The sequence below is a fragment of the Eleginops maclovinus genome, chromosome 21 (genome assembly GCF_036324505.1).
Source record: "Eleginops maclovinus isolate JMC-PN-2008 ecotype Puerto Natales chromosome 21, JC_Emac_rtc_rv5, whole genome shotgun sequence".
Lineage (NCBI taxonomy): Eukaryota > Metazoa > Chordata > Actinopteri > Perciformes > Eleginopidae > Eleginops > Eleginops maclovinus.
Genome location: NC_086369.1, coordinates 10,706,721 through 10,719,340, shown reverse-complemented (window position 1 = coordinate 10,719,340; position 12,620 = coordinate 10,706,721). Strand labels below are relative to the sequence as shown.

Below are 12,620 nucleotides of genomic sequence, written 5' to 3'. Positions count from 1 at the left end.
CACTCCTCTAGTACGGAATGAAAGCAAAAAGGTAAAGTTCTTTAGTGTGACATTTGAAATATGTAGCAGTCCACGGTGGTGAACTCATTACAGCGTTATCTGGGGAGAACACATTCTGGGAGTACTTTCCACGGCCCCCGCCCAAAGCGTTTGGAAAGTGGTACCCAGGCTTATACGGTGGAATAGCTCTATAGACCTTTGGCTTCAAGAGGTTCATTTGTGTCGAGGGCTATTTGTTTTTCCCCTCCATCTTATCCCGCGGCACTTTGGGATCAGGAATGTCTCGTCTCAAAACGATGCCTGATGCCTTGTGTTGGCAAAGAGAAACACACACGCACAAGTACTTTTGCTTTTACTGGAGTCCTTGAAGCCACTATCAACATGCCAATAGGGACCTCTTAGAGCCAAAGCACTGATTGCTTTCCTGTTTGTCTCATCAGTCTGATGTTAAGACAGAGAAGATGCTTTAGAACGAAGCTACACTCGAGGAAAATCCAGTCCATCTACCGATTTTTCAGAATGATCAGTTGCTAATGCTAATAATATCACCCCTCTCAAGCCAGTGCATGTACCTGCTATAATAGAAACAAAATGTTGGTTTTCCATCAAATCTGAAAAAGTAAGTCCCCTCTGTTTGGACTCAGATAGGGAAAAACTCCGCAATCCCGATATATTGGCTCCTCGAGTCCACAATTATTGAAGCTACAGCCTGATGAACTCATCTCATTTTGGAAATGGAGCATTTTTTATTTCAGTTCATAGCACTTTACCATTTTTTCCCGTAACTTGGACATAATTGGTTTGTGAGGGGCTGATGAGTATCCCAGCCCCCAATCGTTCAGCTTTAACTGATTTGGAACTACTTGCTTGTCCTCTGTTTATTCGTCTTTCTCTCTGGATGTTCAGTGTGTGACTTTTGTGATTTGAGGGATTACAATAAAGAAAAGTCATATTGATCTGTGGTTGTCAATTGAGCCGAGTGCACTGATGGTTATTCTCTATACAGAAATTGCTAAAACAGTATTGAAAGGTTCCTAACAATAATGTCTACAAAGGACTGATAAGAAGGTGGATTCATTCTTGAGTCTGCTGCCTCTAGAATCTAGCAACACCGGAGCACAGGAATCTGCTCGCCCCCATTAGTGCTCCAGGATCGCTTTTGGTAAATGACCTTACAGACGTTGCATCACTGAAGAGAGGCATGAAGGGGAAACAAACCAAAAACTGAGGACAACAACCACCTACCCCCCTCCCACCGCCTCCTTTATTTCCCCATGCAACCTCAGTAGCATTGCAAAAGCATCTGTAAGTTCTAGGATTTCAAACTTTTCGGGACGAGCCAACTCTAAATCACACAACCACATCCAACAGGCTGAAAAGCCATGCAGCAAGTACTCGCATAGAGAAGATGTTATTATAACTCAGATTTTTTTTTCTCTCCTCCTCCTGAGGGTCTCTCATTTCAGTTAAACCTCGTTCTGGGCTGCTGGAGTCCAGAAATGCTGCTAACCCGCTAGAGTGCTGGATGTTGTTTGGGTACCAAAGGAAGAAGAGGAGAGGTTCAGGGCATTGACCTTATGAAGGAGGCAGGGTGACAGTAAGGGCAAGCCTGAAGGGGACAGAGCAGAGTGGAAAAACTGGAGTGGTGTTTGGCATAGTTTGGCCGTAGGAAATGACCCTGATTGAGCTTGGCAGACATGGCTCAAACTCAGTATTTATAAACTTGTGTGTGCACTGGATATCCTGTGAAATCTGGAGTCTAAACTGTGTAGTGTGCAGGGAGAGCTCTGAGGCCAGCTCACCTCTTGACCTGAACGTCTGAATATAGACAAAATGTGACAGAGAGAGAAGGAGAAAGAAATAAAGAGACAGAAACGAAGGAAAAAGGGCATCTGGACAGAGGGAGGATTAGAGTGTGAGCCAGCTAGCATGGCCTGTGGTCCTCTAGAGGGACGATACCTTGTGATTTGTTAGGAAAATGACAGTGGTAATAAAAACATGAGTACATTTTCTGTACAAGTCAGAGAATTGGATGCAGCTCCTTGGAAAGATCTGCAGAACTAAAGCGGGCCTTGGTAATTGTCATTAAGTCTGACCAGGACCACATCGACTAAAACCAGGACTGGGACAGACTTCCAGAACAAAGCAAGAAAAAAGAAGCCGTCCTTTAAACCCAAATCCATCCAGAACCACTTTCAAAAGATGTCTTTAGACCCACAGCAGCGGCACACCAGAATAAGTACTATATTCTGCAAATCCATGACATGATCTGCCACTGCACTCATGCTGTCAGCAAGAAGACAGAAATAGCACACCGTAGGCTAGTGAACCAGAACTACTACTTTGTGTTTTTACATGGGAGTCCAAGTTGTACCAGAAAAGGAGTATTTCAAGTACATTACAAAAGAACAGCTAAAAATCTAACACAATCTCTGTGACTGAAGTTAATGGATCAAAGAATTGGGCACATCTGGAGGGTATAGGACAGAAAGAGGAGAAGAAAGCAACGTCTCTCACCTAGGTGGAATCCGCTAATATAGTCAGCATCCTCTGGTGATGAGAAGAAAAGGAAAGGGGGGCCAGAAAAGAGGCACAACAACATGTGAAAGAGAAAAGTCAGAATAAAAGCAACTGGTACTTACCCCTCTGAAACATGCTGAGAGGGAAAAGTCCATAGATAAAAAAACACAGGTATATTCAACACGATTGTTTTTGGAATTATTGTTGGTGGAGTTTGATTGTCCACTTTTTCCAGAGTGATAGCCAAGGATGCAGTGGTAAATAAGACAGGCAAATGAGAACCAACATACTCAAAAGTATATGTTTAAATAATCATTTGAAAACTGTATTTTGGTTGACAGTTCACTACATCCCTGGCCATTGCTTTGGAGGGTTTGTTTTTCTTGAAGGTTATGAATCATTTTATACGAGTGAGTTTGGCAGGCGCAGGGTTACGGGTGTTGTCCATGTGTACAAATGACTCTCCAAACGATGTCCACTCTAATGAAAACGACAAGTTAGCAGGTGAAGGATGAGGCTTTGTACAATGCGTGAGCCAATAACTCGTAAACTCTCCAACGTCTTGAAGAGGAGAAATTGACAGGGACGCCTTATGCTCTGCTTTGAATAAGATTAGCTTTGACGTTATAAAGACAGGCCAAATGTAAACAATAAGTATGGAGAGCAGAGGTGAGAGGTAGACCTTTTGTTACACACAAAATGATGAAAGGGAATCAAGCATAACTTAAATGTTTGTGTTTGGCCATATTGTATTAGCCAGTGACCTATTAGTAATGGCCTATTCAATGGGAGACGTTAGACAAGTAGTACCTTCGATCTCCTCAGCTGTGAGTGCAATAGAAGCAAGGAAGGGAAATGAGTCAAAGTTAGAGAAGAAATGTGATTACAGGAAGTAGAGGGACAATACAAGAGAATAAAGAAGAGGAAACATACCAAACTCTACAGCCACATCGTCTTAGAAAAGCAAAACAGAAGGAGGAACAAATGACAAAAAGAGAGTTAACACCTTCAAATATCATTTTTTTGTGAGCTTTTTATGCCGACTTGTGTCTATTATAAAAAATACAATATTCACTATTCATTTTTTTCAAGTAATCTATTGTATAAAATAGATATAGCTCATAATGTAATTTTGTAATGTTTAATAAAAACACTCTATTACAGATATTGTCTAAAAGTAAAATGACTCTATTAACTTGAATACTAACTCAAGGTCCACTTGCTAGCTTTTGGAAGCAACTCATGGCGATCAATTAGTCATATGTGCTCAGTTGTCATGACACAAACAAAGTATGGAACTTCACTGGGAAAACCCGAACACAAGTTTTTACCAAGGTTACGAGATAAAATGACAACCAATGATGAAAACAAAGTTTAAAAAACTAGTAATTGGACCTTGTGTTCAATCCTACATTATGTTTTTAAAACTATAACAATGAACATTGGCATTCTACTAAAACAACATTTCTATTTTACTGAAACACAAGTTTAGCTATTGTTACCTAGTGAGACACAGTCATCCATAGTGTCTACACAGGAAGAAAACATAGATTCCAATCAAAAGGAATACTTAAATTGCTCAGGGGGACAAACCATAATATAAAAAAGGGACAATTTTGACCATTTGGAAACAGTAATACAATTTAGCAGTTCATTTTGATTTCAGGTAGCTTTTGAAATGACTCCAGACGTTTAGGATTGCCATCCAAACAACTTTAAGATGCTAGTTTCAAATGGTAGCTCATACAGGATCAGACAAGTGTGTGTGTGTTTGGTTTAAGACGCCGTGAACATTTGGAGGCACTTCTAGATGCTTCCTCCCCTTCACGTGTTCCAATTTTGGCCAAACAAGGTAAAATCCAAACATTCATAACACCATCTACCACAGCATGGGATTCGCCTTACAGCACCGCGATCATTTCCCAGAGCGCACTGCAGCTCGGGGAGGTGTTACGTCACGCCGGAGTTAATGACTAGCCAAAACAGCAGTCAGGAGTGATCAATACAGAGGTTGTTCCGTTCCTGAAGCATCAGGTCTGAGAACCGTGAACGTTTTGAAGTGCGGAGCCAAATGCGTCCGCCTTTATCTGACATCTTGTTTCACATGTTAGTGTTCACAGCGATGTTCCCAAGGATGTTGCCCTCCTTCCGCTGTTATGTGACATTTTAAGTTGAACCAGCAACCAAACCACATTTCGAGTAGGATGAGAGGTAATTGTAGAGGGAGCGAGACAGAGGGCAAACTTGAAAGAGGAAACGACAAGGACAATATGAGAATGATAAAGATATCTAAAATCCTTCCAAGTGCTGCCCTTATTACACTCTGGAAGGCTTTCATCTGGTGCCTATCGGCCACAGGAATGGTTTGCATTGCCTAATGGCCTTGTAGCCTTGTACACAGGCATTCCTAGTCTAATGGAACACCATGCGATAACACTGCAGACTTTGAATTGAAATGGCATGGCCGATCAGAGAATGCTTAAATCATGGAAAACCTTGTTCTTTGCCTTTTTTTGAGGTTGCATTTCCATCGCCATCTCAGACATTTTAAGAGCAATGAGAACGAGCTGAGGTAATGCTTTGATGGGTATGGCGATGGTGGCATCTAAGCCTATCATTTACTGAGGTCAGGGGAGCCATGGCTGCTCAGACATTCTCGGTGTGCAGTCAAGCTGTTCGGCTAACCATTCTTACTGGATGCTTCATGGACGCCCGCCCCAATCCTCGCTGGAAAGGGACGCACGCTTAGGGGTATATCCCATGTCGCCAACATACCAAAGAGTTACCGCAGAGGATGACAGAAGGGGTGAGATGAGGGTAGTGTTGGAATGAAGGGGAAGGATGGATGACAAAGAACAGAAAGGCGAGTGGATGTAATGTTTGTTAAAGGATTACTCAAGTATTACAACTTTTTCTTGCAGTTTTGGCTGTCCATTTGATTGGAAGTATAAATTGTACTGATAGTAATTGCTAAGATCTGGATATAACATCGTATGGAAGGGGAAAAAAACATAAACAGTCAGACAATCAGACAGGCTGTAAACAACAGTTTGGCCTGATTATTTTAACCAATTTATTTGACTGGGCTGAATAGCAGGTCATCATCAAATCCCATCCTTGTGATTATCCTCCTGATCATCTCCCTAAGGGTATCCAAAGGTCATCCAGGTCATACTACCCCACTAGAGAAACATCACATTTTGGGCAACTTTACTTGACTTTTTAGCTGTATGGATTATATCTGTCACAGTAAACCATCCTGAAGTGCTGCTGCCAAACAATCTTTTAGCTATCTTCTTACGAGTCAGGAAGAGACAAAGGAATGACCCCTAGTCAGCACCCTGTAAATGGCCCTGAGTTACGAGCTGATGTCACCCTCGCAGCCAGCCAGCACACAGATGGCGTTCTCCTTGGACAAACTTGACGCTGTCAATTTCTCTCTTGCTCGCAGTTTCTCTCTCTCTCACTTTTTAAACAACCAACATGAGACCGGTGGAATTTTCCAGATGACACGGAGTGAGATCTTTGTCATGCATCTTTTGGCCTTCAAATGTAGAGCCGGTTATTGGAAGTCAGGAGGGGGAAAGTGAATGAAAGACAGAGCAGAGCTGGTCTGCGTTAAAATGCTGAATCTATATCTTACAAAACGGTACATGTCACTCAGAATTGTGATACTGACAAAGAACCAATGTATAGGGAATTTTAACATGAAGGGAAACAATAACAACTTGATCTATAAAACCTTAAGGGTGGTCTCTACAGGTTTAACTGGCTCTAATCTTCGAGAATAAAATGGAACTTTTCTCATGCACCCATTGCGTTTCTAAATCTACTCTCCGGTCTGTAAACGTTTAAAGTTGAAAAGTGAAATGGACGGATAAATTGAACACGGGGCCAGGTTCAGGGCCACTTAAGAGCGATCTCGGACGGCATTTCGAAATGGTTCAGTCGCCCGTTGGAGGAGAGTAGAGTGGGATAGCTCTGTAATATATGGAGGGAGACGTATGGAGACCCCAAGGTGAGCGATAAGTGTGTCCACGTGTTTGGCAAACTGAGAACCAAACCAAACAATCAGACAGTGGAGAAGTTTGCACGTCAGACAGAAGTACAGACATGCTGTAAGAAAGCCCAGAGAGCCGTTAGCACGTTCAGAGAGAACAGATGGGGAGGCTGGAGGAGAGCCAGGTATCAATGGAATTGAGCTCGGGGGGTGAGAAGGGAGGAGGCAATTACTGTAGACTAGGTTGACAACTATGGATGTTAAATAGTTGATCTAACCCCAGTATCAGATTAATAATAGATTTAAACTGATGGTTCTTTAAACATCAGTTTCATAACCAAGGAATGCATCCACAAGAGCAACAGCGAGCAAAGGGATTATTTATATCTTGCAAATGTTAGGCGTAAATGGACACGGTTAAGCAATGCGCGCCGCAGCCCCTCGCCAACACCAATATTGTTCCAGCCGACGGAGCTCCCGGGCTGGAAAGAGAGAGAAAGAAAGGGACCCCCTCCTCAATCACCACCTCCGTCCTCCGCTCGGTAACAGCGGGGTCTCCACGGTATCCTTCAATTAGGTTGTAGTTTATGGCCCCGGGGCGCAAGCGGTCCGGCGCACACGGGATCCAAGTTTGGTCCGCCTCCATCTCTCTTGACCCAGCCATCACCACGCCGCGGGGCCACATCTGCTACCGAATGACCCCATCGAAGGATTCCCTCTCCATCTATCCCTCCGTCAGTCCATCCATAATCCTTTTTCACTTTGCAAAATCTGCTTTTTTTTCGTATTTGCCTTTCCTTTCACTTTTATTCACTCAATTTGTTGCACAACTGGATCCAATAATTTTCTATAATAATAATAATTTTTGAACACCAAAAAAACTGAATGAACATAGAGTGAATTGTTATCTTTTGCCCAGTTATTCATGTAGTCCTGAGAGGGCCATGTCAAGGGACTTCCTACTACTGCTGCTCCACAACTAATCCTTACAGTATGTATGACATTAGGAAGAACAGCTCAAAAGGAGACTTATGTTCTTTTGGTATGGGCCGCAGCAAACTACATTTTACACCTGCCACCTTCTGTGCATACGGAGAGGGTGGGAGGTGGGGTTAGAAATCCAATAACTCATAAGAGGAACTGGGCCATTAAAATGGAAAAGGAAGGGAACAGTAAAGCACTGTCTGCCTTTAACTTTTTAGCAGGCTATTTTTGGCCATCCTGCACCATGTATGCCAGTATGTGGTTGAACATAACCAGGAAATGACAACATCCATAATTCACCCGAGGGCTTAGAACCTGAGGCATAAAATGAGCCTAATGCTAAGTTTAGAGGTGGTCAGCTTAGCTCTGTTGGCTATTTTGGAAACATATTGGAAGAGTCACGTTACATTTAAGGCTCTGAGCCATGTTGAGGGAAACAAGTAGTCAAATGGATGTCCGTTTTAAAGTGGTAATGTAAAGTAAAGAAAAATATGCTTTTGGTTCAATGGGGTCATTGTGAGACTGGTGCAGGCCTATAAGACAAAGTACAAGTGTGGTTCTGAGGGTTTGTATGTTGGGATGTGAAATGAGAGGAAGGAGATGAGCTGCATATTGCCATTGAGAGCATACTGTATGTGGTCTCATTAGGCAAGCATATGTGCTTTTAAACATAAAGATATCGACAAATGCATTCAAACAAAGCAAGGAACGAAACAAGAAGGAAAGGAGAGGCGTGTAAAAAGGAGCCACGTATGATTTGGAAATGAAGAAACACTTTCAATGTTGAGTTGAGATATATATATGGGATAACTTGTAATAGAAACTTAGATATATGGATTATATCTTGTTATTGCTTGGTTTATGGAGTTGCACTAAAAGAAAAGTTGCAGAATTCATTTAAAGCTTTGAAGATTGCAATAAATGCAAATGTCAAGTCAAAAGCCTTTTGTAAATTGTAGTCCAAGTGGGTCGAGTTGGCTCAAAAGACCGGCAAGACCCACAGCAGACGTTGGCAGAATGGAAAGCTTCTTTGTGGCTTCGGGCATGCACACGTAGTCATATTGTAATGTGCAGCCACAAAGCCAGCTGGATTAAGCTTCTGTTCATGCTCTGTAGCCTACCATATACAAAACAAATTGCTGGTTGGCAACTGTTTTGTAAATCATAACTAATGTGTTTGTCATTTTGAGACTGCATATCAGGGAATATGTTACAGGTGCGAGGAGAGACCTGCCAACATGTCTGTCCATTTGGGCTTAAAATGTAGTACTTTTTCTTAAGTGAGAAAATCCAAACATTAACGGGAGAAACCAAGAATGAGTTATTGTTAGGGATGATTGATCAACCATTCAAGTTAAATCAACATTCATGTCATTTGGAGGCTTTTTTTTTTGACAGTAGTGTTTTTATAAAACACAACAGTTCATCTCAATCTTTTTACATTCAATCTATTACCGGGGGCCACATAACTCCCAGTATTTCTAAACTGTCATTCTAAAAACAGTGTCTGCAGGCCATACATAACTGTTTCTGCTGCTGTCATGTTCATATACAACATGGTTTATGTCTTCTGACTTCATTATGAAGCCATCAGAATGCTTTGATTTATAAGGGCAATTAAGCTATACTCCCCCCATTTCCTGATCTCCTACATCCTGGCTTGTTAAAGCATATATCTGCTAAGTACTCCCACTGATGTTTTTTTTCCTAACATACCTGCACACACTGGCCAGGTTTGGGGTTACTGTAGAGACTCGTAAATACTGTACATAAGAGCTGTTATTACATCTTAAAGTCTAGCATCAGTTCATTAATCCGTCATTAGGCACTTTCATGTGTGGCAAGCTGAGCTGGAGGGGTCAGATGCGTGGATGTATAACAATAACTGAATACTGCGTTGGAGGCAGGCCCCGTTCAATCCCATCCGAGTTGCTCTGTGATGCTTCGAGTCTGACTCTCAATGGAAAAGTACCTATATTCGGGCCCATAGAGCTCATGCAAATTTATACAACTTTGAGGAAGTAATGTTTAAAATAAGGGCTATAAAAGTGTTAAGGCTGTGAAGTTGATTGACATAATGCTGATTTTCAAATGTCTCTTTCCCACTGTAATTCTATTACAGTATTTTTGGGCAAAATGATGTCACATACTGACACATAAGTAGAAGTACCACCATTTGGCCACAAAGAAAATGTGCTTTAACGCCCCTCGCACTTCCTGGTGGCTTGGTAGGATGGAAGGAGTAAAATCTCTGAGAATTTCCCTGAGGGAGACTTTTCTTTGCATTAAGCCCCTGCATGAGACCTCAACGCATGGAGACACAGAGGGGGTGGGGGGGTGGGCTGAGGAAGGAGAGTCTGGCAAGAGACTGGGAGATGGACTGAGAGAGCTAAAAAAAGAAGCAGACGGGGAAAATAAAAAGGAAGGTAAATCCAGACACAACACTTCCTCTGATGACAGGCGTGAAGCAACTGTACCGCAGACATCCAGATACGGGTCTTGAGAAACATCCCTACCTTGCACTGTTTGTTAGTTACCACCCGTTACTCTGCAATACCTCTGTCAAACCCATTAATCTGTTGCGCTGTGCTGTCACTATCTACTCTGCAGCACAGCTTGTAATGTATGCTTACATGATCGTCTGCTGAGGGTCTTCTGCAGTGGGAGAGTCGCAACAGGTCGCCGCAGTGCAAATCTCCTGGAAGAAGAGAGAGGAGGATAAAGAAAGAAAGGAAGAAGGCACAATAAAACCATCAGTTTTCATGAGCGTACGGGGAATAATAAACACTCCCTGCTATGCTACAATATCCACCATTCTGTCAGCTGAGACTTGAAAAGGAGAATGAAAGAGTGAGGAGAAACACACTTGCTGGTGACAAAGCTGCACGGTTAAATGTCTATGAATGTTCTTTTTCTTCCTCTGCTCTCCTCCCTTCCCCTTTTTCAGTGCTCTAAGACACTGCCAAGTAACTGCCCCGGCCTCCTGAGCTCTGTGTTCGTCCGAGCGCACACTGATGTGCGATTTTCCATCCACTTGCCATCCAAAGTGGATCGGTACCAGCACTATCATTTTCTGTCATTACTCATTTCAGTCCAGACATTGTGCGGAAATCCAGACTATTTTGGCAGTATGAAGGAAGAAAAAAATTAAGCGAAAGAAGGGGAAGGAGAGAGAGTGTTGGTGAAACTTGTGTGACTATGACAGTATAAAGACGGTTGGTTCAGCCGTGTTAACAGTGAATGGTTGACAAGACATGCGGATGGAGCTTGTTGTTTCTTACCTCTCCTGGAACTGTTTGGACGGAATTAAGCCGGCACGAGGATTGGCATCTCCTTCGTGTTTGGCCTGCCACCAGGTTGCATCATCTTGGCTCATGACCTGTAGGATGTCGCCCCTCTTGAACGCCAGTCCAGCCTCCCTACATGGGATGGCTTTGTCGTCCTTTGGGTCGTAGTCAAAGAGTGCCTTCATAAACACCTGGACATAAAGCAGAGAAGGGGAGGGGGGGGGGGAGGGGGGAGAAAACAAAGAGCTGGATTGAGGGCAGAACAGGAAAAAGCAGCGGTTCACTGTAAATTACTTTTCCCTCCATTGCGTAGAGTGTGAATACTCAAGGAAAGGCATCACGGCAAACACAGAAGGTGCTTCACCAACGCCCGGGGGGATTATTGTAGAAAGGTCATTGCAATCAGAAGTTGAAGCCTGCGACTGTTGGCCAAGTTTCTCCATGTGGTTCCATCAACACTGAGGGTGGACTAAGCCCTGTCACCATCTTCCAAGTGTGGCAAGACCTAACATCTTCAGAGTCAGAGGCTCCATTTGGAAAGGCATTTCTCCATGTTCATCTAATTCTAAACACAAACTAATATATTTCCACACTAAGGGAACAAAGTGAAGCAGAAAATGTTGTTCTTATTTGCTTTGTCAGCAGAGGTATACACAACTAATTTGTGTATACATCTCAGAAGGGAAATTGGACCTTTAAGTGGAAGAATCTTTGATTTGATGATGATCCCCGTTGTGGGAGTTGAGCAGCACCCTAAAGCACCTTGATGCATCTTTTGTCGTAATTGAGTTCTGTCATGATGAGTTAGTACTCAAAAGACGCTTCAGTAGAGAGAGAGGGAAGGTAAGTGTGTGTATGAGAGAGAAAACGAGGAAAAGGGATGGAGAGATTACAGTTTTTATGTCTTATTGATTTAAAGACTGCTTTTTGCCACATATTCAAACTATCTTTCAGGCATAGATGTTTTGTTTGGGTCATAAGAGCCTGTTTTGGCTGCTGAACCCTCCAGCTGAGTACTCCCATACATCTACAAACTAAGATCTCTACCTCTCCCTTGGCCAAGTTTATCTGGCCTGTAGATGCTCAGCCACTTAGCTTTTACACTACCTGCTGTTAGCGCAAAGGCTATTCCTATGACGGAGTGGTTGAGTGTTTGGCAGTGGTGGACTATTTCTCAACACGCTCAACCGCTTTTAACCATCACAGGTAGTCAGTGGCCCACCATATCCTGTAAACCTTGTTTCACAAGTAGCCTTACCTTTGTTGTGAATAATGATAAACTGTCTATAAAAATGTTGAATGAAATGTTGGATCCAGCCTCTCTCTTCCTCTGATAGATAAATGTTTGATAAATGTTGTTTCAACACGCCAGTGGGGGAGAATGATGGCATGCTGGTTGAAGTAACAGTTCAAATGGATGGCTGAAAGCTACTAGGGCAGCATTGCAAATAAATAGAGAAAATATTCTCTTACGGTGCATGTTGCTGGGTATCAATACTTTTTCCATTTAAAAAAAGATTCAAAGTCATCTTTAAGTTTTCTATGATAGACTTCTTGTAAATCTACATGTTTTCAGACAAAATGACTTTTACACTAAAAGGTGCTTCAACACAGCGATCAGTTGCTGCCCTAAACGTTTTCAATGTGAACAAGCGTGGCCAAAACAAAGTTAGCAAAAAGGTATTATTTGTGACGAATTACTAACTACCCTAACCCTAACCCACTTTAAGAGGCCTGCTGTAAAATGCCGTGTGGTTAGATTATTATTGGAAAGAAGCTGGTAGGATCAGAAAACAGAACGGTAACTTTACAATAATAAGTAATGCTGC

General features: G+C 42.5%; 1 protein-coding gene across 4 annotated transcripts in view; it reads right to left on the bottom strand.

The window, feature by feature from the left end:
* Nucleotides 1–12,620, bottom strand: part of mpp7a (MAGUK p55 scaffold protein 7a) — a 128,070-nt gene that overhangs the window by 26,348 nt on the left and 89,102 nt on the right. For 2 of the 4 annotated variants that reach the window (XM_063912857.1, XM_063912859.1), the window contains exons 10-14: nt 10,786–10,982; nt 10,138–10,202; nt 3,454–3,474; nt 3,331–3,345; nt 2,518–2,550 (exon numbers count right to left, since the gene is read on the bottom strand). In XM_063912857.1, the coding sequence (XP_063768927.1) occupies nt 2,518–2,550; nt 3,331–3,345; nt 3,454–3,474; nt 10,138–10,202; nt 10,786–10,982 (331 nt within the window). The remainder of the gene's footprint in view (nt 1–2,517; nt 2,551–3,330; nt 3,346–3,453; nt 3,475–10,137; nt 10,203–10,785; nt 10,983–12,620) is intronic. The other 2 variants (XM_063912860.1, XM_063912861.1) reach the window with 2 other exon arrangements.